The sequence below is a fragment of the Peromyscus leucopus genome, chromosome 13 (assembly GCF_004664715.2).
Source record: "Peromyscus leucopus breed LL Stock chromosome 13, UCI_PerLeu_2.1, whole genome shotgun sequence".
Classification (NCBI taxonomy): domain Eukaryota; kingdom Metazoa; phylum Chordata; class Mammalia; order Rodentia; family Cricetidae; genus Peromyscus; species Peromyscus leucopus.
Window position 1 is genome coordinate 44,150,561 of NC_051074.1, and position 27,498 is coordinate 44,178,058.

General features: G+C 36.4%; 1 protein-coding gene across 4 annotated transcripts in view; it reads left to right on the forward strand.

Annotated features, from left to right (window-relative positions):
• Positions 1-27,498, forward strand: part of Erbb4 (erb-b2 receptor tyrosine kinase 4) — a 1,086,504-nt gene that overhangs the window by 702,626 nt on the left and 356,380 nt on the right. For all 4 annotated transcript variants that reach the window (XM_028870095.2, XM_028870094.2, XM_028870096.2 and 1 more), the window contains exon 5: positions 17,535-17,600. In XM_028870095.2, coding sequence (XP_028725928.1) covers positions 17,535-17,600 — 66 coding nt within the window. The remainder of the gene's footprint in view (positions 1-17,534; positions 17,601-27,498) is intronic.

The following is a 27,498-nucleotide window of genomic DNA, read 5'->3' on the forward strand; positions in this document are numbered from 1 at the left end:
TTATTGTGTCCTATAAGTTTGTGTATCCTGTGTATTCATTTTTATTGATTCAAGTCTTTAATTTCTTTGTTTCCGTTTTGACCCATTTTTCATTCAGTACAGACATATTCAGTTTCCATGAGTCTGTAAAATTTCTGTTGTTGTTGATATCCAACTTTAATCTGTAGTTGTCTGATAGGAAGTTATTTCAATTTTCTTCTGTGTGTAGAGATTTGCTTTGGGTCTCAATATATGGTGAGTTTTGCAGAAATTTCCATGAGATGCTGAGAAGAAGGTATATTTCCTTTGTGTCTTGTTGAAATGTGGAGGCTATCCTCAAATGGAGGATGGACTCTAAGTCAATTTCACACTTTGTTCTTTACACTTACTGAAGTAAGCGTCTGCTCATCATTAGACATTCAAATCACTATATTCAAATTAGGTTCCTAATAAATCACTTATAGAAATGATCCATCTACAAACGTTCCAAATATCTGTTAGATACATTTGGTTTATAATGTCTGTTAGCTTCAGCATTTCTCTGTTTAGTTTTTGTCTGGGTGACCTGTCCGTTGGTGAGAGTTGACTATTGAAGTCTCCGGTATCTTTGTGTGAGAGTCAATATATTATTTAAGCTGTAGTAGTGAGGTTAATAAAAAAGAGAATGACAGATATTTGGAACTTAGTGACAAACACTCTCCCTGTCCTCATTGCATTTCAAAACAAACACAATATTTTTATTTTCCCTTAATAACGAACATGAAGATGGTATTCTGTTCTCAAAATTCCTTTTTTGATTTGAAGGTAGATGTATACAGCACTGGCTTACTATAAGATTTCTATGCCTGAACCTAATAAGCAAATCCTATTGTGGAGCATATACTAAAGGATATATATGATTGGAGCTCAGTATTTATTTTTCCTTTAGTATTGAAAATAAAGTATAATTAGTTTTCTTTTAATTTAAATTTTTGCTTGTTTGTTTTGTTTGAAACAAGGTCTCATTGACCAGGCTAATCTGAAAGTTGTGATTCTCTGGCCTAGAAGAATACCGTCACTGATTTTTAAATTTTTAATTTCAAATATCATATAATAAAATATTAAACTAATATTAAATGAATTGATTAACAGTAAAATATCTTTTATGATATTCCAATATTTGGTATTTTATATCCCCACAGAATATAATTTGTTCTTATATTTCTGAATATCTCAAGAATACTAAGCATGGAAAAATTAAGAATATAATCAGAAAAGATAGGTTAATAAAAACAGTTAAATTTCTTACATAAATTACAGATTGCTGATTAAAACTGAGATTAGGGGAGGTGGTCCTCCCCAGGGAAGAGCCACCAATTCATTTTCTAGTGCCAAACAGTAAACATGAAAACATATATACAATTAACTATATGAACGCAAGGTGTTATATTGTAAAATGTGTGTGTATATATAAATACATATATGCATGTGATAACAATGAATGAAAAGAGAGGCCATGAATTTGAAAGAGATTAGGGAAGGGTTTGTTTGAGGTGTGAAGGGAGGAAAAAGAAAGGAGAAATGCTGTGAGTAAATTACAATGTCATAGAAAAATGTTAGATTTATATAAAGCAAAAGACTCAACGTGAGTAGATAAGGAACACATTATGATTCAAACTAGTGTTTAATAAATGCAAAGATTTACCAAGCACCACAAAGTTGATTTTCTTTTAAATGCAGCACAAATTGTAGATAGCACCTATTCTAACACCTATTTGGTGTTTTCAAGCAACAGTGTGAATTGGATGACAGGTACACCGTCTCTGGTCAGAGTCACCCTGCTGCATCCTTTCTGATTTGTTTTGAGTGCGAGAAAAACCGTGTCTGTCCTGCTCTTCAACCACCCCTCACAGATTTCATTACTGTAGGAATGCCCATCTTTTTCCAGCGAAGTGACTTCAAGGAACTCAATTTCACAATGGAGTGGTATTTCCAGGGTTTCCTGTCCCTTCTCCATTTCTTCTAAATTCTTACTATTTTAATAAAGCTTGAAGCAAAGAAAGCTGCTTACACACAACGTGAAACTTTTAGCAGATACGTTCAAATAGTTCCCTTTCAGTGACACTTCGAAAGTTAATACACGGGCCTTCTCTTTCTTATTTTGGCTCTCTCTAAACCACTTTCTTCCTAATATTTTCAGCAGAGGTGGGGAAACTGCTTGCTGGTTGCCTCACAGAGCAGAGACAGGGCTGTCCTATCTCCGCAGGGACCAGGGAGAAGCTGAATAAAGAAGATCAAGCTGCTGACCTGCTAACAGAGCTTTTGAACCCAGATTGCTGTTAGGAGCTCTGTGCAGCTCTTATTTAATTCTCCTGCCTGGCAAGAACAAATTATGTTCTATTTAGGGGTGATTCTTTTGCCAATTGTAGGTGCTCTTTTTAAGTAGGGGAGAAAAAAAGTGGAGAGGAAATTATGCAGTGACATTTCTCTTAAAGTTCTGTTTAAAATACAAGTAAAAGAAATATATAAAAGAAATAAAAAGCAGGGATAAAAGCGCACAGAAGGAAAGCCATCTTAAAACTAGGTCCTCCGATCTGCCGCTCTTATTTTCCTACTTCTTCATGCTTTATTAAACAAAGATTTTAATGTAGGATTCCCTTCTCAGAAATATTTCCTATAGAATTAATTCAAATTAATTGGAGCATATGTATTCCTTCAGTAATAAGAAGTAGAATACAGCGTTAAACTGTGTCTAAATTACATGACAGTGTATGTTTTCCAGAGTAACGAAACTGACTTTACAAGGAAAACCCCTTCAAAAAATGTAAATGATTTTAAAGAAAGGCAGCTCTGATACCAATCACTGCTTCATTTCTCAATTTCATTAAATCTCACATACTGCATTGGAAATACTGCCATTTTCTTAGTAGAATAAACAATGCCTAAATAAACAGAGATCTGCATACTTTCGCTCAGTGAGAAATATTGATATTCATTTATATCATTCAATTTTATATACTTTTATGAAATAGAAAATCACTTAACTACCACAACATTGTATAACCAGATACACATGTAGTTATTGATATAGGTAGTGGTGTGGACAAGGACACATTTCTAATGTCCTTGACATTCACATGTGACACCATGTTGTCCTTTTCATCTCTTTCATCGCATACACCACAGGTTTCCACAACGGTCCCCAGCCATCTTCTTCTGAGTCCAGAGAAGCTATCTCTTAAGTGGCTTTGAATAATACTAGTTTTTGCTCATTATCTCATTTCATCATTTCACAGCCTTACCTGACGGTTGGCTTCTTTGCCTCCTAAAGCCCATTAGATATCAACATTTTTACTAACCCCATCATAAACCAGGTATTATATGAAATAAAGCTTGTTTTTTATATGTATGTTTCAATATCTTCAGGATAGTCATTCCTCCTTAATGTAAATGATGGTTCTTTTCTTGACAGTAACACTAATTAGAGACTTAGTTATCTTGGTTGAGTGTTTGGACGTTGGAACATATATTACTGGGTTGAATCCCAAACGTATCACTTCGTGTATGATAAAAGTTATTACTCTTCCTGGCATCATCATACCAATCAGCAATAGTATGTTCTTTGAATGTTTTCATGAGAAATACAATACCTAGAACCACATTTTCTCTGTATAGGTTAAAATTAGAATGCATCTAAGCTGAATTACCTGATGATAATTTTGATATTCTCTTTCAAATAGTTATAAAACCAAAGTTTCAGTTTGGAAAATAAAAATATGCAGCTTAATTACAGGCAATTTTGTTTATGCTTGTTTTTAAAAGTCTGTAAAAGAATACTATAAATGTATAGTCAGTGGCTTGAAAAACCATTTTTTTCTATAAACATAAACTCAATTTCCAGGTCTTTCTTGTATTATAGCACTAAGAAACCCAGCTGAAATAGCTTGTTGATAAAATCAGACTTTTTAATATGTTACTAATCCATTATCCTTGAATTTCATATGTATATGAACTTTTTTATATGAACTTCCAAACGTGAATTAATAAAAACATTTCACACTGAGACATTTTAGGCTTGTTACTTATTATAATTGCTGCTGGTTCACTTTCTTTTAACCTCCATCAATTTTAAAATCACATTTTCATTCAACAGACTTGCCGTAGCCTTTTGGAAATGGCATGTCTTCATTAACTATGGGTTGTTTGTACTTAAATGTGAGAACTTGGAGATATATAGTGAATGAGAACAAGAGAGAGAGGCAGAGATAGACAGATGTACACATCTCTCTCTCTCTCTCTCTCTCTCTCTCTCTCTCTCACACACACACACACACACACACACACACACACACACACACACACACACACACACCACAATCCCTTGACAGCTAAGTCTTGGTAGCTGATGGGAAAATGGGAGGGAAATGCTATAAGAGGTCTGACATCTGTACACAGAAGAGCTTGTTTAATATAGTGCTATGGAGCTATATAATCTGTTCCAATTTGCTCCCCATTTTTCTTTGTTATCTGTCTCAGGGATGTCTCATCTCCCCAACTGACTGCTACAGGCTAGCAATCAGTAACAGAAACTCTGTCTCAATCTCAGAGATAATAAAAAAGGGAGGCTACAAGATTAATGACCCACATCATAATTATAAAGCCCCAAACCACAGGCCTTATAAGGTATTTCAGAATTGAAATCTTTCAGGGTTGAAAAAGTCATGTGAATGCTGTGGTGTGAAAATATTACCCTCTTAGTAAAAGAAATGCTGGTTTATTCCATCTGAGAATCCCACTGGTTTTTTTTTTTTTTTTTTTTTTTTAAAGCAGTGATAGGAACAGTAGTGAAGAAATGGTTTCTTCCCTTAAGGAACTTACAATAATTTGGTACATCTCAGTGTCCCCACGATAATACCCAGTTCTCAGTAATCCACAGAATTAATATCCGCATTACTCTTAGAGCCAGATGAAAACAGAGGCTGCTGAAGGACATCTCACAGATGCCTCGTGGGTACCTCTCTATGTCGATGATAATAGAAAACCCAACTATATTGATCCTCAAGAACTGACTACTCTGTGGGATAATCATTGCAATTATAGAAATACTCATAAATGTCTTTCCTTACCTCAAACATACACACACTCACAATTACTAAGGTGTCACAATACGTACTCATGAAAATTGCAAAAACCTTTGGGAAAATAGTTCTTGGAATAGAGAGCTGAAAGAAGTTAAAGCAAACTGGTATTTTTTTTCTGATTCAATCAATGTGCGGGCGGTAGTGGGAAGCATGACTCTCTTATAGTAAAAGACAGGAAGTGCAGGAAAAGGAAGAGGGACAGCTATCAGTGGAAGTACGGTAACAGAAAGATTTCTGAGAAATATTTAACAACCGTGGAAATAGGCAGTGCTTTTGATTCCATGTGGCATGCTTGGCTTCAATATTGGCTTTAATACCAGGTTTGTCAAATGCACCACGACGCGTGTACTAAACATGTGGGAGCTTGCACATTGCTTGGGGATCTCTAAATGCTAACCAGCAACCTAACAAAGACAGAATGTGTTTTGGGATGAGACCTCACCATCAGCGATAGCCAATCCTTTGCACTCATGTAAACATTTGTTCCAACTGTGGGTTTCTGTCTCTCTCTTTGTAACTATTCCTTGACATATCCTCTGCTTCCTCTCTATTCTTCAGTGTAAGTATTCTGAGGTACACAAGAGGATAGGGTTCCGGGATCTAAAAGATTTTCCTGGATTTGGCTCATAAGGAACTGTCTTGCTGAGGCTGTGATATTCACATGGTTCTCAAAGTGTGTTAACAGCTTGTACTTGCTTTCTAGCTCTGCCAAAGCTCCCGTCATACCCCCTCTCCTACCACATGACCTTTGTCACACAACTGATCATTTCCAGACAGCCATAAACGCTTTTGCCCCCTTGTAGATTATTTTCACTCTCTCTTCTTTACTTTTCTTTATGATGCTGTGATACTTTTATACACAGTGTTGTGTTGGCTGGAGAAGGGAACTAACATTGATGCTTATTACATGTCAGACATTTAAAATACTTTGTTCCCTTTCATCATGTCTGACGTATGTATGGAGCAGGTACCCCCATTTGTATTGCCTGTTTTTTTTTTTTTTTTTTTGTGTGTGTGTGTGTGTGTGTGTGTGTGTGTTTTAGGAAAATAAGATGTTAGGTAGTTTCTTAGTCAAGAGCCCAACAATTGTAAATAGTAAGAGTTAGAGGCAGACAAAACTGATTCCACTTTCACCCCACTTAATAAAAGCTTGTGTCTTTTTTCTTCCTTTATATTTTACCAAAATTTACTTCCTCAAGTGTTTCATGTATGAATAATAGATGACACTTAGGAGAATAGATGATAATACTGTACATTGGTTACATATGTAGTAGTATTTTAACTTCCCTGAATACAAAGTAATAGAATAACACATGGTAGAATCAAAGCAACGGCCAATTTAGAAATTAAAAACTAAGAAACCCTCCCCTCAAATTTTGACAACATGCTGTGTGTATAAAGATCTCATGTGTAATAAAATATACATCTCTGGCTTCATGTAAAGTTGTCTTCTGCTTTCTAACCCATAAAGTTAAAAAATCAAGCAATAACATTCATGCTGTAATTTGAGTAAACTCAAGGAGGTATTTGTTAAACAGTCTATAATGTAGAATGGAATGGGGGCTTATTACATGGGAATATTTAAGAAGTGGTGGGGTTGGTGACTAATACCATAAAGAATAGGATTATGCCACCTGATGCAAACATCTATGCTTTTAAAATACTTTGAAGTACAAAGGACAAGAGCAAAGCACAATAGGAGAGGTTAATTAGTCTGTCTATGAAACGACATAGCCTACTACAGAGTTAGAATAAAAATGCTGGCCCATCTTATTGCATATGGACTTTGTGTTTGATTGTATATTTATAGTTATTTACATGAAATGTTGGTTTACAACCACAGATGTTGGCATTTCTACCACTGTCATTTAATGTGATAATGTTCTTCTGGGTTTATCATTTTATCTACCAAATTCTTTCTAAATCTGAATGGTTAACCTCCATTAGAGATTTGTTACCCTCCTAGGCCTGTGCCACTTGCCAACATGGAAAGCATATTTCAAACGTTTAATCCACCTCAGTGATTAAAAGGTCAAATATGATAGATGTGTTCAGAGACCTTTGGCACATTGCTGGTGCCAGCCTATCAGTCCAAGCCAGCTAGCACATCAATCGTTTCATAGAGTTCTCTGGTATATTTGTCACTCATAGAAATTCATACATTTATTCCAGGTCCCATTTAGGACTTCCAAGGAGGAGATGTTGAAAGACTTGTCCAAGTTCTTTCCAACATACTAAGCATAATTTTACAAGCTCCAAATCTTCTGAAAAATATGACTGAAAATTAGTAATATTTTCTTAATGTTGATTTTAATTAATAATATGTACTGATCTCTTACATCAAAGGAAAATAATCTAATAAAGCAAAATAGTTAAGTGAATTATGTTAAATATAGCAAAAGACCTGTTCACCCAAGTGTAAAGACTTGAATAAAGACAGCAGGGAGTGTACATGGGAGGACCAAGCTACAAGGAAGAGAGTGGGAGATAGGACCATGGAGACAGGGAGGAGAGTGCTGAGTACTGTAGGATCCTGACTGCCCTAAAGAAGACCATTGCTTCTATTTTGAGAAGTAGAAGCCAAACTGATGTCACATATCTGAGATTACTATGTCTATGCTGAAGAGAGATCATAAACATGCCAGGGTGTAAGCTAGACTGTAGTGGGTAGCCATTCCAGCTTTGATCTGGAAGTTCCAACCCCCATTGAGGCTTCAGCAACTGTCACGCCTACAAGGCGGGGCAAGGGGTGTGCCTGGAGACCCGAGATCTGGATGGGCCCACGGTCTCTCTGTTCCTGGACCCTGTTCCTGGACCCTAGACGGTGGAGATTGTGATACACCTTCCCCAGTCCCTGCGACCTACCTATCCCTTCATTAAGGCCACTGCACATAGTTAAAAGGAAGATTAATTAGTGGGTAACTTACAAATGAAGGGATAGACCACTCCATGTAGTTAGAAGGAAGATTTATTTAGTGGGTAACTTACAAATGAAGATTTTGTAGCTGGGTTGGTGTCCCAGTACCTTCACTTGAGGTCTGGCTTGATTACAGAAGATGGCCATGCATTTCTTTGAATCTTATTTTTCCACCCTTCTACCAAGTAGAAATAGCTGTCTATCTCATAGGACTACATGAATGTATGAAAGTTAAAATTGCTGTTTAATAATTAACTTTCAAATTAAGAGGCAAGACAGGAACTGAAAGGAGAAATTCAATTTCAAAATTGAATGGCTGATCAAAGAGCAGAGAATAAATGCCTAAGTGTCTGTGGAGTGCCCAACCATATATATAAGATCTGCATAATATCCCCTTCCTGCCAAGGCTCCAGAAGTAAGTATTATGACAGAGAGATCAGAAAAAGGTCGAGAGTCACAGGTCAGGGAGGATCAGGAGAGCCACAGGTCAGGGGGGACCAAAAGAACCATAGTTCAGGGAGGACCAAGGTGCATCTTATCTTCTGAATATGGCAGAACCCTGCACTTCTGAACTCAAAGTAGTGGTGATTATTTTTAGAAGACCTGTGTGAGATCAATTCAGTCATCATTCCAGCATGGAGGGCTGGTGACTGACTCACAAGCCTCCCCCCCCACCCCCCCGCATTGAGCTGTCGACAGTTGACAGCTTCTAGCAGAGAGAGAGAGAGAGTGAGTTTTCTTTAAGGTTGTGACCCCTGATAGGACAACCATGTCCAGTGTGGAGCTCTATACCCATGAGTACATGGGAAGCAAAATTGGACTCAGTAAATTATATAAAAACGAAAATTAGAGGCGTTGGAATGGGATGGGTGCAGAATCAGGAGATTTATGGAGGAAAAGTAGGGGGTGAATATAATAAAAATGCATATAATGCATGCATGGAATTCTTATATAATTAATAAAATATAATAAAATGAATAAAAAACTGAAAGAAAAAATTGTCAATTTTCATAGCGAAAATGTTGGCATAAATAAACAGTATATGACTGCGAGCTCTGAGATGAGAAAACGGGAAGTATATACATCTCATAAAATGGAGCAACTCCAAAGAACAGCAAGGTAATTAATTCCTACAAGTGTTTCGTTTACTGAAATCACACTGTGAATTTACTATACATTAGGAGCTCCAGCATTTAAATTTGATAAGATGTATAATTTTTACTGCTATATGGAAAAGAAAGAAATGTTAGAAATATCCCATAAATCAGAAAGTCAACCTAGGAACATAAGACAGAATGCTATACTCTTTTTTACAATGTGCAAATCTTAAGAAATAGAAATCCAGCTTCTGGCCACATTTAAAACAAAGAGTGTTACGCAAAAAGGTGGCCAAGATGCTAACAGAGTGTGGAAATATGTGCCCTGTCACAAGCTTATATATTACCCTCTCTCCCTTTGCACCAGTAGTACATGACTTTCTAATATTGTTTTGTGGAAACATGGCTTTCAGTGCTTCACCTCACAATGAAAAAACACCTTACACAAAACTGCTCAGAAAAGCCTTAATTTTATGATACCATAACCAAAAAAATATTACTCTGGTGAGCATACTATATCATTTCAATGTCTCCCAAACTTGAAATAATCTGTAAAATCTAGGCTAAGACAAGTCCAGGTGATTCAAAGGCAGCTATGGAAGTGATGCAAACTCACCCCATAGCTCTATTCTTCATGAAATTAATCTCAGTATACCCTACACTGTGGCTCCAGAAAGCTGGGCTCATGGGGGACTCTGAGTAATGGCTTAGGTCAGTTCTTGAGTATGAACATCTCCTTCCTTTACCTTCTACAATGGACAAACTAGGAATACAAGTCTAACTCAAACACCCATTCTCTGTAAGTGTTCTCACATCCTCATATATATATATTCAATTGATAACAAATACTGATGTTATGTGCTGATTTCTCTGTAAGTTTCTTGGATATTGAAATCTCTTAGAAGGCAGAACATTGACTTACTCATCCTGACCCACCCCAATATCAGAGAGTGGGTCAACATAGAATTTCAATGAATGGTCTTCTCCCATACTTTGAATTATATCCTTTTCTCTCATATATTTCCTCAGTAAAAGTCTTTTTAAGAGGTCAAGACTTCCCGTTTTCTAAAGGACTAAGAGGAAAATCCAAAGATGTGCCTGTATTGCCTTTAGCTAGAGGCAGTATGAGGACATAATCCTTTATGGCTGCCAGTGGCTTCATATTTTGTGACTCTTCAGCTGTCTAGCCATATTACTTGCAGAGAACATTATGGGGTAGAGATTGAATCCCATCTCTCCTGCCAGGCATTTGCACAACAGGCAAAACTCATAGCATGAATTTATGACTCTTAAAATATAAAAGCTGTTCAAGGGCTCTAGTTCCCTAAAAGAACATATGAAACTGCATTTTTAGTAACATCTTCTGGACCAGTTGAAAAGACGAAGATCTTAGTCACATTTACTAACTTCCATGATAAATCATGTATTGTCAAAGCTGAAGAATTTTGTATGAATTAAAATAATGTTGGTGTGGGATAATCAGCACTTACTATAAGACATTATTCTAGAGTGAATAAAAATATAGAAGCATTTGTTTTGAACTGTTTAATGACATGTCTTTGACTGCTTTCACTAATCCATTAGAAAAACATCAGATTCCTCTCTCTCTCTTTCTCTCTGTCTCTCTCTCTGTGTCTCTGTCTCTGTCTCTGTGTGTGTGTGTGTGTGTGTGTGTGTGTGTGTGTGAGAGAGAGAGAGAGAGAGAGAGAGAGAGAGAGAGAGAGAGAGAGAGAGAGAATGGTATATTTTTGTACAACTTTAAAAGAATCATTACATTCTGCTATACTCAGATCAATGCCTTGCTCAGCCATCAGCAGAGAATCTTCCTCCTGCAGCAGATGGGAACAAATACAGAGACCCACAGCCAGAAAATATGCAGAGAGTAACAGACCTTGAAACAGCCACATAAGGGATGTCTCAAGCAAATCCCTCCCTTCAGAGCTCAGAAAACCCCAAAGAAGAGGGGGCAGAGTGTCAGAGCTGGAGGGGTGTAGAAGACACCAATCAGTCAAGGCCCTCTAAATCAACAGAATCAACACAGACATTAAATCACGGAGACTGAGGCAGCATGTCCAGAGAATGCACCTAATGGTGTCCTAGATCTGAAAGGAGAAGTGGACACAGGCCCCCCATCAGTAAGCCAGAGCAATCTCCATCATAATCTCCTGCAAATGAAAGTTCAGTTTCCTTCAAGGAAGTCTCACTGGGAAAACAAACTACTCTTAAGGGCAGGCTGCATGCCCAGCAGTAGATGGCCAACAGTAACTGAGCTCAGTGGCATCTTCGGAGTTTTCTTGTCTCATATTGTCATGTCAGGGCTTTTCCTTTTATTAAATCTTACTTTAACATTAATTTTAATTTATATATATACTCTCTTTTTACCCTACAGATCCTTCCTGTATATATTATGGCTTACAGTGTAGTGTTTTGACAGGATTCCTGAGTGTGTGAACAAGTGGGTCTCTATTTCATGTTCCTCCTCTTGGACCCTTCTCCTTTTCTCTGGTTTGTCCTGTTCTGATGTGTTAGTCTTTGTTTTCTATATAATTTTATTATATATTGTATGATATTACATATATGTTTATATGATAGTTTTATTATTGAAATTATTACATATATAGTTACATATAATTTTTATATATGTAATTTTAATATCTCTTAAGAGCCTGTTTTTTTTTTCTGATAAGAAATAGAAAGCAGGTGGATCAGGATGATCAGGGAGATGGGAAGGAACTGGGGGGAGTAGAGAGAGGGTAAATAGTAATCAAGATTCATTAGACGAGAAAAAATCCTATTTCTAATACAAGCAAAATATAAAATCCTTTGTTTCATCACAAAAAAATTATTAAAATAAACAGTTGAAAATAATCACATACTTACCTGAGGTGAATATGGATCAATTTGGACCAGAGTGACAAAATCATGAAGTATTGTTCCTGTTTATGCATTCTAGAAGCTGTCCTATTTTTTTCTTTTTAAAGATCTCATTTAAAAATCAAATTTCTTGGAGGAGCTTATAAAGATAGATCACAATAAAGTATTAGCAATATGTATGTTTTTTTTTTTTTTGCATCTGAGATCAAGACTATTGAAAATACTTGTATCTCAGAAGAGAAAGAAGGAAGTGAATTCCTAGTAAGATATTGGACTTTTGTTTCTTTGGGAGACCAACAGGGACCTTTCACTAAGTCTTCTTCTCTTCTCACCAAAAGGCTCCTGGGTTTTGTGTCTCCTTACAGAGTACATAAGGACAAATCACCATGTTTGTCAGGAGTATAGCATTTTACCATTTCTCCAGACTCTGCATGAAACAGTAGTGGAACAAAATGTGTGCAAATAATGAGCCAATACTTATATGAATTAAAGTCCTCTCCTCCATGAGATGGAGCCCAAACATGAGACTGATTGGGTGACTAGAGACTTAACAGCTCAGAGATCTAGGGTAAAATTAAATACCACTGTTCTACTAAAAGAACATAGTAAAAACATGATACCTAAAAATATTTTGCTCATCTATAGATCAGTGCCTTGTTCAGCCATCATCAGAGAAGCTTCCTCCCACAGCCGATGAGAACAAATATAAAGACTCACAGACAGATATTTGTAGAGAGTTAGAGACCTTGGGACATTTAGCCCTAAACTGCTTGTCTCCATCAAACCCTCCATCAGAACCCAGGAAACCCTGAGAAAGAGATGGCAGTAAGAGCCCAAAAGCATGGAGGACATCAAGGGAACAAGACCCCCTAAATCAACATGATCAAAGCACACACAAACTCAGGGACTCAGGAAACATGCACAGGGCCTGAACGGGCTACATTAGATGTGGTCCTAGAGCTGAAAGAAGAAGTGGACACATGTCCCCATCACTAATTGTAGACGCAATTGACAATGGATAACCACTTGCAAATGAAAGTTTAGTCTCCTTGAAGGGAGTCTCAATTGGGGGGATACACTACTCTTCTGGGTAGGCTGCATGCTCAGCAGTAGGTGGCCAACAGAAGATGAACTCAATAGTATCTTTGCAGGGTTATTATCTCTTGTGTCAAAGTTTTGTGGGGAGGTGGTTTGATTTTGCTGTTGGTTTTTAATTTTATGTTGTCTTTTTTATTTTTACTTTTATTTTATTTTATCTTATTGATATATTTTCTCTTTTTTTGCCCTACAGGTCCTGTGTCTTTGTGTGTGTGTGTGTGTGTGTGTGTGTGTGTGTGTGTGTGTGTGTGTATAAATTGATATATGTACATGTATGTATATGTCACATATAATATATAAAGTGCTACAATTCAGTGTTTTTAAGGGCTTCCAGAGTGTGAATATGTGGGGGTCTGCATCTGTGCCTTCTCTTGGGCTCTTTTCCTTCTTGGTATTTGGCTTGTCTCATTCTGATCTATTACTTTTTATTTTATATTACATTTTGTTATAGTCTTATATTTTATGATAATCCCTTTGAATTCTATTGTATAATAAAAGACAGAAAGTAGATAAATCTGGATGGAAGGTGAGGTGGGGAGGAACTGGGAAGAGTAAAGGGAAGGGAAACCGTAATCAGGATGTATTATGTAAAAAAAAACTCTACTTTCAGTAAAAAGGAAAAAATAGAAATAAAAATAAAAGAACATGATTGTGAAAAAAGGTTTATGTTGAAATGACTCTGCCTCTATTTGTGATACAGTTATTAGGAAGTATCATAAAAGCATATGTGATGAAAAAATTAAAATGTATTGGGTCTTTCTGTGACCCCCATAGAGGGTAAACACCAAAACCAAGGTATGAAAGCTTGTCATATCAGCATAAGCCTAAGTTCATTGAAAAGTCCATGAAGGTGATAGTCCTGTACTTTTCTACTCAATATTTTACCTTTGTTACTCTGCCTAGCACCTGTTATACAGGACAATGCAGTTCATATGCAATGGTAGGAAAAGTTGGACGGGAGGAAAGATGACAAGGGGCTTTGTTGGTTACTTCTCTTTCACCACGCTTGACTTGTGATTGTTATGGAAACCCTTTGCCTCATATCTCTTTAACAATTTTATGCAATAGAAATGGTGGAAAATAAAGGATGATAGCATGTTTTGTTTTGGTAGGGGGTGTTCATTTTGGGCTATTGTTATTGTTGAGTTTCCACGTAGCTCACTCTGCTTACACCTCTACTGGAATTACAGGTGTGTACCACCACATCTGGCTTTCAAACAGATCTATCTACTTTCTGTCTTTTATTATACAATAGAATTCAAAGGGATGATAATAAAATATAAGACTATAATAAAATATAATATAAAACAAAAAGTAATAGATACTCCACAAAACATATAGTCCATTTACAAGAATCAAATCATTTTGCAGATAAGGACATACCAAATGTTTACTGCTCAAAAAAAAAAAGTCTAGTTAATACTTTGGTCACATATGGTGACACTGACTGTATTGCCATAAATCATTAGAAATAATGTTGGTATTACCCCCTTTAAAAATCATGGTGTAGCCCCCTGGCAGTGGGATCAGAATCTATCCCTAGTGCATGAGCTGGCTTTCTGGAGCCCATTACCTATGGTTGGAAGCCTTGCTCATCCTTGATGTAGAAGGGAGGGGCTTGGTCCTGCCTCATCTGAATGTACCAGGCTTCAATGACTCCTCATGGGAGACGATTTAGAGGAGGGGATAGAGGGTAGGTCAGAGGAGGAAGTCGGGAGGAAGTGGAAGGAGAGATGAGAGGAGCATCTGTGGTTGGTATGTAAAATGAATAAAGTATTCTTTAGTAAAAAAATAAAAATAAAATTTAAAAAAAGATCACAGTATGACATGTCCTCTGAACAGATAGATTGAAAGCTCCTCAAAGATAGGAAATCATGGTAGGCAAGGCTGATGTTCCATCTGCAAAAGAACACCCCATTTAAGTAAGCCTCTCTAATGCACCAGTATGATACAAAGCTGAAATGTGTAGCCCGGATAGTGTTAAATGTGTGGGAACCGGTTGCTCAAATTTTCCAAAGAGCACCAAGGATGTCAAAGATGGGCAGTCCTCGAGAAGCTGCTGGTGGAGGCATCCTTTCAGTAGTCACAGAGGATTTTGATAAACACAGATGAAAATGAAGATGACCGAATGGCATTTCACAATGACAAGGGTGTAACCCAGATTAAATTATTTAAGTCTGTTCGTGTGTATACTATAGAACATGTTTCCAAGTAGCTGATCATTGTCCTGATTGCATGACAAGAACCATAAACATTATTTTCAGTGACATGTCACTTTTAAGATTTGAAAGTATCTTAAATATATGAATAAACAATATCCATGTTGTATGTATGATATACTTAATCTGGGAACAAACCTCAGATTATTAACTGGAACTTTAAATAAAAATATTCAACTCAACCAAAAGGGAATAGAATATTAAAAATGTCTGTTATTAATACTAATTATGTTTGGTATTCTTTTTTTCTATTTTTCTTTGATTTTTATAATTTAAATAGGTAACATTGTAGCTGTAAAGAGTAAAGTTAAATATTTTATTATCTCAAACACAAAGAGTCATAGCTTAAATGGCAGCTCATTCTCTAGACCAGATATCTTCAATTAACAGACCACTTAATCGATCGATCTAAAAGTTTTTCGGCAGCCCACAAAAGCTCTTTATCTGCTTTCTCATAAAAAGTTTGTCCTCAAAAAAGTTTTCACTGCTTCCCATTCTGAGTCACAGTCCTTTCTAATTTCCGCTGGTCTAAATGAGATTTATTTAGATTTATTAATTTGGTACAAAGGAACTCCAGTAAGTTTTTAATAATAATTATCATTATCACTGATTAAAATGATATTGTTTGGTCCAGATGGAGTTCTTTTCCTGTCAGCTAGAATGAGCTTTCATTGTGTGGTTATAATATGTTTAGATCCAAACAGGCAGATGGCAGTGTGATTGGATATTGCATGTGCCTGATATTAGTAGCAATGCCTCACCAATGCTTGCTTTAAATAAACTGTGCTCCAAAAGGATCTCCATATTTTTCAAAATAAAAAAATAGACTTAAGACCCTACACATTACAGAGCTTGGACACGGTTGCCTTCACTTCCAAGGATAGACTCTCAGGTGGTATAAGGTTCAGCCAGAGAAATTGTCAGTCAAGTCCAGATTATCAATGAGAGTGTCAATCATTGTAGGTTCTCTCAAGCACTTTCTTCAGAGAGAGAAAACCCTAAGTAACAAGAGTTCTCGGTTAAGGATTTAAAAACTGACGCCAGGGAAGACAGTAACATTTGGTATAACGATTGAATATTTTTACAAAGGAGTTATCTTGGTTAAGAATGTTGAATTTGTAATTAATAGTAGAAAATGAACAAAGTTCCTTTTTTTTTTTTTTTTTTTTTTGAGACAAGATTTCTCTGTGTAGTTTTGGAGCCTGTCCTGGATCTCACTCTGTAGACCAGACTGGCCTCAAACTCCAGAGATATGCCTGGCTCTGCCTCCTGAGTGCTGGGATTAAAGGTGTGCGCCACTGCTGCAAAGTTCTTAATAAGAAACTTTCTGTAGAAAGGCTTTAATCTTTAATAGCTTTTCATGTGCACTCAACTCTAAAGAGAAGCCAATGGACCACTGAAGTTTTGAGTGAAATTCAGCAACAAGGTTCAAGGGTAGTCCACTCACATAGTTTCCTCCAGTTAATGTGCTTGATTTTACCACTTAGTCTGAGGGATTGTAATGTGATTGAATAATATATTGTTGTTGTCATATACTGCAGCTTTGACCTATTACCCCTTAATTCTTTATATTTCTTCCTATCATTAAGTTGTGAGCTTTGGAATTTCTAGTAAGTAGCATTGATCAAGGAAATATCAATATACAATAGTCAAAATGAAAGAATATAACTACTTAATTCTGTGTCAAGAAATACTAACAAATAGACATATTTCCTTTTTGTGTAAAATGTGGGACAATTTTACATATAATAACATTGTGCTTCAGTTATTCATACAAAGAACATTCAGGTTTCAGTAAATGAGTGAACTTTTTTAAGGTTAATATTTCAACAAATTCACTTATAAACATTCCATATGATGCACACACACGGAGAAAATAGGCTCTATAGACACAACAGAATAACAGAACCACAGAAGCAACCACAAAAAAGATTGTCTGTGTTCTCTGCCTTTCATCTACATTACTAGAATGCAAAATGAAAGGTCACATAGGAACAACACATGTAGAAAAAGAAGTCTGGATCATCCTGTCTCAACCACAGGAACATCCTAGCTCAGTCGTTAAAGGCTAGGCTCGCAACCAAAATGTAAGTGAACTTTTGAGGGCTATATCTCAATTCTAGCATGACTTCAAATCCCCAAACTGAAACAAGAGAATTTCATTAAGAAGGAACAAGAATAAAAAGCAAGAGTGAACACGACCTTTTCCCTTCCTTTTCCTTTTCTGCAGGTGGAAGATGCCATAAGTCCTGCACTGGCCGATGCTGGGGACCCACAGAAAATCACTGCCAGACCTGTAAGTATTCCACAGTGAAAAGTAGGATGTTTGAATGTTTGACTGTTTAGTGATGGAGTATCCTCACAATTCTGATCACCTGCAATGTGAAATTAGCTTGTTTCCATCCAAATAAGCTATCCAAGTCATTTCTTTCAAATTAAACAATACATAATTATTTCTCAAATTTCTTTGCAGTTTCTTGCCTAATGACCTCTGTAGCACATTTGTCATGACTTTATCTCTGACTTTGAAGATATATATCAGTAAAATTAGGAGATCCAAATACATAAAAATTATATTAATTCAGTTTTGAGTAAACTGGTATATCATTAAATTTCTGAGGCATTAATATTGCTATTCATGGATTATAAAAAGAGAAATATAAGAAGTACCATGTGCCTGTTTTTTCCAGGCACTGAGTACAACACATAGATGTAAATTATATGGATAATGGGTTTACAATCATGACTGTTAACAACAAATCTTACTCTTGGATTATGCTTCAATTTAAGATTTATTTTAATTATGTGGGGGGTATGTGCACATTAAGGCAGAGAGTAGATTCTTGACACATTAACTAATATGAACATTAACCTGTCATCACTCATAAGATATTGGAACCAAAGCATGTCAGTTATAAAGGCCCGAACTGGGGAATAGGCTCTGTCTTTGGAGTGTTTACTGTGAATTCATGAGGCCATGGTTTGATACCCAGCCCTAAATGGGTATAATATCTTCAGAATCTTTAAATTTGTACAATACTTAAAATATACCTGGTATTTCACCAATCTTATAGATAAATAATTTCTTTCAAATTTGAAAACAAAGCTCTCTATGCAAGTAGTAAACTTTTTCTCATACCTTAAGACCAAAGCTATGAATAGCACAGGATGATAAGAACATGAAATGCAGCTTTTACCAGCATAAAATCAATAGATGACATAAAACGCTGGAGTTTTAAAATGTGCAAATATTGATCCATTAGGCAATTTTGTATAATGTTAGATTAAAATTTAGATATTTCCCATTTACCTCCATTCATGACATTATTTTAATAAAGAAATAACAAAAGTGATTATTATAGTGTAGAGTGGAAAGAGTAAAGAAGGAACCTCAGGAGTAATTTCTTAAATTACTTTTTAAAGTTACATATATTTTCATAATCGAAATTGAAGAAATATGAAAAGAATCACATAAAATTGTCCTCTCACTCATGCCTGCTTTGTTCAGCCACCCACTGGAAGCATACAGTGTGCTCCTCTGAAAATAATTTCTGTAGACAAAAGATGCACGTTTATATGTCTGGCACATTCTACTTATGCTATGTGTTAGTTTTGATGTGCTACTTAGCTTTCTGTTACTGTAAGACATACCTGAAAGATAGTAAATGTTAAAGGATAAATGTTTTATTTTGGCACACAACTTTGAATATTTCAGTCATTGAATGATTGGTCCTATTGATTGAGAGCATGTTGCCAGGCAGCCTCTCATGGCATGGAGGATATGGCAGACAAAATCTGGTGGTATGTAAAGGAGAAGCTATACAGAAAAAGAAATCATGGTGCAATAATCCCATTGGGGAGAATCCCTTCTAATAATGTAAAATGTCTCAACAATCCTCACTTCTTATAGTGTCCACTATTTTCAGATGGCACTGTGGGCTGTGAACAGTGTCATTAATAAACTCGGTTTTGAAACATATCAAATAAAAACTATAGCATACAACTTGAGTTTTTTTATTTGTAAAATCTATTTAATCTGCACAGTTACTCAAAGGTGGGTTTTTCCAACACACAGGTACTCTGTTAATGCCTTCATATTATGATATTCTATAAACTTATCACATTCACATTCTAATGCATGGTTTTCTTTTTTAAAAAATCTACAGCTTTAAAAAAATGAATTATTTATTTATTTATTTTACACCCCTGCCACAGTTTCCTCTCTTTCCTTTTGTCTCAGACCCTCTCCCCTGTCCCTCCTCTGTTCTCCCCCGAATCCACTCCTCTTCTTTTTCTGTTTAAGACAGGGCAGGTGTCCCATGAGTATCAACAAAACATGGCATATCAAGTTTCATTAATACTAGGCACCTCTCCATGTATTAAAGCTGGGCAAAGAGTGCCAGTATGAAGAGTGGGGTCCCGAAACCCTGTAAAAGGGTCAGAGACAGACCCTATCCAACTGTTAGGAATCTCAAAAGAGGACTAAACTACATAACTGCAACATCTATGCATAGAGCCTAGGTCAGTCCCATGCAGACTCCCTCGGTGTCAGTTCAGTTTCTGCTAGCCCCAATGAGCCCAAGTTAGTTGATTCTGTAAGTTTTCTTGTGGTGACCTTGACCCCTCTGGTGCCTTTCTCCTCCTCTTCTACAGGATTTCCCAAACTCTGCCTAATGTTTGGCTGTGGGTCTTCATTTGTTTCCATCAGGTGCTGGATGAAGCCTCTCTGATGACAATTGGGCTAGACACCAATCTGGTCCCAGGAGATGACCAGTTGAGGCTGCTTATATACTATTGCTAGGAGTCTTTGCTGGGGTCTTCTTTGTAGATTCCTGAGATATCCTTTTGCACTAGGTTTTTACCAGACCCTGAAATGCCCCCCTTTCCAGTCATCTCTTTCAGTACTCCCCTAACACTCTTATCTCCCAACCCCATCCCTCAAGATCTCACCCCCACCTGCTTTCAGTTCACTTATGAAATTTCTTTTGGTTCCCCTTCCCAGGGAGATCTGAATGTCCTCCTCCACCCCATGAACCCTCCTTGTTACTTCGTCTATCTGGGTCTGTGGATTGTAGCAAATCCTTTATTTTACAGCTAATATCTACTAATGATTGAGTACATCCCATGTTTGTCTTTCTCGGTCAGGGTTACCTCACTCCGGATGATTTTTTTTTCTAGTTCTATCTGTTTGCCTTCAGATTTCCTGGGGACCTTGTTTTTAACAGCTGAGTGATACACCATTGTGTACTGTACCAGATTCTGGCTATTACAAATAAAGCTGTTATGAACATAGTTGAGCGAGTGTCCTTGTGGTATGATTGAACATCCTTTGGGTATATGCCTAAGAGTGGTATAGCTAGGTCTTGAGATGGATTGATTGTCAACTTTCTGAGAACCCACCATATTAATATCCAAAGTGACTGTACAAATTTGCACTCCCACCAGCAGTGGAGGAGTGATCCCCTTGCTCTACATCCTCTCCAGCTAATGGGTGCCACCAATGTTTTTCTTTAAATATTCTTCTGCCATTTGAGATTCTTCTGTTGATAGTTCTCTGTTTAGGTCTGTACTCCATTTTTTTAATTGTATTTTTTTTTATGTCTAGTTTTTTGAGCTCTTTATATTTTTGGAGATCGATCAGATCAGCCCTCTGTCAGATATAGGGTTAATGAAGATATTTTTTCATTCTGTAGGCTGCGGCTTTGTCTTATTGACTGTGTCCTTTGCCTTACAGAAGCTTTTCAGTTCCAGGAGGTCCTATTTGTTAATTTTCAATCTTAGTGTCTGTGCTATTGGTGTTCTATTCAGGAAGTTGTCTCCTGTGTCAATGTGTCAAGATTGTTTCCCACTTTTCTATCAAGTTCAGTGTAATTGTATTTATGTTAAGGTCTTTGATACACTTGGCCTTGAGTTTAGTGCAGGGTGATAGATATGGGTCTATTTACATTCTTCAACTTGTTGACATCCAGTTATCTGGCACCATTTGTTGAAGATACTTTCTTTTTTCCATGACGACCTGACCTTTTCTATCCATGCATGTATGCATGAATTTTCATAGGATTACTTCTTACAAGTGGCATTTGTAGAGTCACAGACTTGTGATCTTACACTTTGATAGACATCACCAACACAAGATCATATTCTCTGAAACAATTACTGTTGCCAGGGGAAATATGTGTTAATGCCCATTTTTCAATTCCTAATCTAAACAGCATATTAGCAACAAATTTTAGTCTTTATTAAATGCTCTGTCTATCTATCTATCCTTTCTTTCTATCTATCTATCTATCTATCTATCTATCTATCTATCATCTATCACCTATCTACATATATATGTATTTATCAGTATCTGGTTGTAGATTTAAATTAACTTACTTAATAGAAACAATATTCTATGGTGGGAAGGTTTTGACAAGAATTTTCAACCATATCCTAAACTAAAACTAGGTTACTACATGAAATTCATTCACTACAGTTTTTGCAAACAATATAAAAGAATTTCAAATTGAATCACATGGTGCTGTGCTGATGTTGACCTGATATCTAAAATAATCAAGAGTCAATGCTATGCTTCATAATGATGCAAAAGGGAGATGTGGGAGTCAGCAAAAGAGGTAGATACTGATGGCTTTTTCACAAAAAATAGGTTCTTTGTTGTCAAACTTACAGGTGAACTGTAATCCTGGAGCTCTGCCTAGTGACTTTATTGTTTTATCTTTCCAGGGATGGGGGGCAATTTCAGACAGGCTTCCTTATAGCTGCTGGTTGTGTCTGGAGGCCACCAGTAGGACTTCCCACACTTATTATTCATTAAGACTTGCAAAATGCTCTACATCAGATTTTCTTCCTATGCCAATATTGGGCACTTGCCTTCAGTTACCTCTTCCATTATTATCATTATTATTTTTGTTTTAGAGACAGCATTTCTCTATGTATCTGTGGATGTCCCAGAACTCACTCTGTAGACCAGGCTGGGATTAAACACAGAGATTTGTGGGCCTTTGCCTTCTAATTGCTGGGATTAAAGTCATGCACCACCACACCCAGCTATTATTTTCAAAGTTTGCTATTCAGTTTGTCAAGATGATGCCAAATTTCCATACTAGAACTCATATATATATATATATATATGTGTGTGTGTGTGTGTGTGTGTGTGTGTGTGTGTGTGTGTGTCTTCATAATACTTTACCAAATAAAATCAACTCAGTCATTTGAACTGGTAATTTTATTTTTATCTTATTTTATATGTGTTTTTGTAGAATACAAAACATAGCAGTGTAGTTAGATTATAAACACATTTATTATAGATTTATCTATAGATGGTGAATTCTCTGTGGTTGTGGTTTACAATGAACAATTTAGAAGTCACTACAATAAGGAGGGATGTCTTTTTCCCAACATTGGTAAAGAAAATTAAATTAGCCTTCAAGTTTTATAATGTTAAAAATCCTGAAACTTTCAATTTTTTGACTGTATGTGATTAGGACACCAAAAACTTTTTTAAAAAAACAGTCTTTATTCACCCAAATATCTCTTATTTTTATAATTGGCATCTTTCAACATAGCAAGAAAACATATAATCCTTTGTCTGTCTGTTCTAAACAACACTGTATACTTGGTCACAAGACAGTTTTTCTTAAAGGAAGTGATTTTATTCCCTTCCCTTCCACAGAAGACATTGGATAATGTCTAAGCAATTTTTACTGGCAAAAGTGGGAGGAAGAGGAGGAATGCCAGCTTGTACTAGGAGTTAAAGGCCAAGATGGTGATAGATATTATAGAATGTATGAGAGAATCCTTCTTAGCTCTCCCAAGGCAGAAGCATTATTCAGTACAAAGTATTGGTGCTTCTGGCTGAGCAAGCTTGCACCAGGTGTTGATACTTAATCAAGGCTGAGCCAATAAGTTTCTCCTATTGAAATTTTGGATTTGAATCCAAAGATTCTAGTTACACTATTTTAGAATCTTGGGCTTTATAAGATAATAATTGTGGCCCCCTCTCCTTTGGCCCATGTGTGTTAGTGACTAGAGAATGGCAGAATGGAGGTAGCAAACAGAGATATGGGACAAAAATAATATGTAACATTTTTTGACAACGTTTACCTCTCGTTATCTGACTGGCGTGAGGCCATGATGTACATGAAGCTCCAGTCATTACGACGCCTGTTGTTTACAAATACATGTCCGTGTGTGTGCGCGGTGTGTAATGTGCATATGTGTGCCAATGTGAGTGTGGTGGCAAACACCCATGTGTGCATGGAGTAGCCAGAGGTGTGAACTCAGTGTCTTCCTCTGTTGGTTTTTGAGGTAGGCCCTTTCACTGAACTGGAAGCTCCCCAATGAAGCAAGGCTAAGTGGCCAAGGGCTCCCAGTTCTTCCTGCATCCTTTCCCAAACTCTGGGCTATAGACATGGATGGCGATGCCCTGCTTTGTAATGTGGGTGGTGAAGCGCAAAATCCAGGTCCTCATGCCTGTACAGCAAGCATTCTTACCCACTGGGATGCCTCCTCCAATGCAGTGGGGAAAAAGACCTTACTACGAAACCCACAATTCTACTGTTTACATAGAAAATTATAAAACACAATGTGATAGAGTCACCTACTATTTCAGCATAGAAAATAAGCTCACTCTAATACAGAATCTTAATAGTCACCATTTCTACTCCATATTCTATAAATTTTAAATAAGTACTTATGCATATGTAATACACACACATATACACACAAGTACAATTTAATATACTATACATTAGCATGGAATCTTGTAGAATATAAAGTATTTTCATTTTAAATGTCCTTTAAGATAAAATTCTTGCAAGTTAAGGAGGAAAATGAACTTTTTCCTATAAACTAGAGAAATTATTAAAGAGGCTGTCAAATTTATGTGGATGATATTCAGATTTCAGCCTCTGATTTTGAGTCCGAGGGCTGCTCTGTCTCTTGTAAAGCACATTTCAGGGGATACTCAAAGGCATGTTAGCTTGGAGTCAGTCATATGATAGTTGTTCTTCTCTCTGTCATGGGTAAACAACTCCATTATAAATATCAGTTACTACATCAGTAAAATAGAAATGGTTACACTCACTTCCAGATGGTTGGTTTTTTTTTTTTTCAGAATGAAATTCTATGCAATATTAAAGATGAAATACTTAAGCATTCTTGGGCATAGACCAAGGCCCCAATAAATACCAACCTGTCTCATAGTAATTAAAGGAGGTACGTTGGAAAATTTTTTCTATAAGTGAATAGGATGATGTCGGAGATAAACTATGGAGCTCAGTCTAACCTGGAGATGTCTACTGATATCTGGTGTCTGGGCAGGGACTGAGAAACAGGACTAGAGAAAGGGGAGACTGTTTGTCCTTGACTGTCATTCCTATCCTCCTCTTCCTCTGAGTTACATAAGAGATAAATTGATTATCCTTATTCAAACAGCAGAGTGAATGTATTTTGGAACTACTATGACAACTTGTGTATCGTAATGCCTGAGTTTTATAATTATGAAAATAATTTCACACTTCTGTGAGAATTAGACTTCATGAAAGATTCTATAGGGATGAGAAAACCTCGGAGATTTCGGGAAGGTGAATTATACACAACCCAGAATTCTAGTCTCTCATTAAATTTTTAGTAGTTCCTCTATGAACTAAGGTGACCTGCAGTGAGGCTCACTGTATCATATAATAATCTTTGAAGCTTGTAATAATATTCTAGTTAACTTATTGACCATAAGAAATATACATTTTCATATATGCAAGATGTGGTTTCATTATGATTTACAAATTACTTATTTCCCTTTGGCCAAAATAAATTCCTTTTAGTGAGAGCTTTTCTGTAGGTTATTTTCTTTTGTCAAAAATTTCTTTATATCTTTGGTGGAATTTTTTTTCAGACTTACAAAGTATTAAGAAAGGAAGGACAGCTATTCCAATTTCCTTCATCTCCATTAAGTAAACCCAAATTTAGGGTGACATTTTACTGCTCCACCTTTCTATTGACTTACATAGATGTACCTTGTAGACAAATTTCTAAGTGTTCTTATTAAATAAAAAACATGAAGCCAAGTATAGGTGTGAAAGCCTTAGAGAGATCAGGGAAATAGGGAGAACCACCAGCCTTACCTCACCAAGTTTGAACTTCAAAATGCAAGCTACTTCCTATAGCTGAAGGTTTTTCTGTCCCACCCAGGCCCTGTGGTTAGAACGAATCTCTCCTATTTGCATTCCCCAAGTAAACATACAAAGGCTTATATTAATTAAAACTGCTCAACCATTAGCTCAGGCTTACTACTGACTAGCCATTACACTTAAATTCAGTACATTTCTGTTAATCTATATGTTGCCATGTGTTCCATGGCTTTACCTGTGTACCATTACATGCTGATCCCTGGATGGTGGCTGACAGACTCAACCTTCCCCTTCCCAGAATTCTCCTTGTCTGCTTATCTTACCTATACTTCCTGCCTGGCTACTGGCCAATCAGCATTTTATTAAACCAGTGTACAAACGCATTATTCCACAGCATTTCCCTTTTTCTGTTTAATTAAAAAGGAATGTTTTAACTTTAACATAGTAAAATTACATATAACAAAACAGGTATCAAGCAAGAATTATAGTTATAATATCTAGTCTATTTGAATTTGGCAAAATCAAAAAAGATATCCTATGTATCCTATATTTGTGAGTCCAAGGTTTCATATCTACCTTATCTCCTATCAAAACCAAGGAAAACCATAATTATAACTATCTAGTCTTCAACCAAATCAAAGACTTCAGAAGGATACAATATTACCTAAGTAAACACAAAGATCATTGTAAGCAACTTCCAAAAATCTAGAATGACCCAAACAGCTGCCTGCCTAGACAGTCATGCAAGGTTCCTCTGTAATATTGGGGCATCTATCTTCAGCCCATAGGACTAGTCTCTCAGTTATTTTTTTTCTGTGTCCTGTAGAACATCTGGCAGTTTCTTCTGTGAAGCAAGAACTTGAAAGACCATTTTGCCTTGAAAAGTTCAGTGGTCACCTTCCTATGGGTACTGCATGTACATTTGATACAACATTTTGTTAAGCAGTCCAGGCAAGAATAGTTTCTTGCCCAAATGGCTATTTTTGCCAAGAAGATAAACTCTATATGGAGTGTCTTCGATGCTCATCTTTCTCTTTGAAGTACTGCCAGAACAGACGTGGCTGATTGTCCAGAAAGTCTAATTTTTTAAAACATTTTAAATGTCATATTTTATAGGTCTTTGATGTGTTTAAAGATTGTCTACCTAATTGAATTATACTTATTTATACCTACAAAACTTAACATGACTATAAATTTGACTATCATAGAAGACTAATTATTAATCTGCATTTCTTAACTATCCATTACAGTTCAAATGAGTTACTTAAACATAATACCTTAAAAAAGAGTAGAAATATACATACAGTATAACAAAATTAACTTTAAATTTGTATCAATAAACTAAAATCTATACTAATGTAAAACATTTGAAACAAGTTGCTCTTTAAATGTTGGTTCAACAATCCATCATTTTATCATATTATATCTACATCCTATATTTCCATATTAACTTCCTGTCTACCCACGCCCTTTTATGCCTTGCTTTTCTGCCCTCTCATTGGTTCTTATCCCAGCTACCTCACTGTCTGTCTGTACAGACCTCCATGTCTCTATGGTTGATACTAGTATTAACGGCATGTGTCACCATGCTTGACTCTGTTCCCTAGTATGACCTTGAACACACAGAGACCCTGCCCACTAAGTGATCTGATCGGATTAAGGGCATGTGCTATTTGACTTCTTTGTTTATTTAAAATGACTCCCCCTCCCCCCATCTCCAGACAAGCTTTATTAAAGCACACATAAAATATTGCCACATTTCAGCACAAATAAAATATCACCCCAGTACCTCCTGGCTCTTGTGTTAGAGATCAACTTGTGTAACTAAATGGAGAGAAGTCACAGTAAGCTATACAGCTCAGCTCAGGGAGAAGTTCATAGTGATAAACAAGTTATTGGGTGAGATGAAGCAAGGGGGTGATAAGAACTGCCAACGTTTCTGAATGGAGACATGGGAAACAAAGGTGTCAGTCCTTCATGTTTTCCTTGAGGAGAACGCTGCAGGGTTTCCAAAACTGGGGGAAAGTTTTGTGCTGTGTAAAAAGTAGTATCCATGAAATGAAAGTC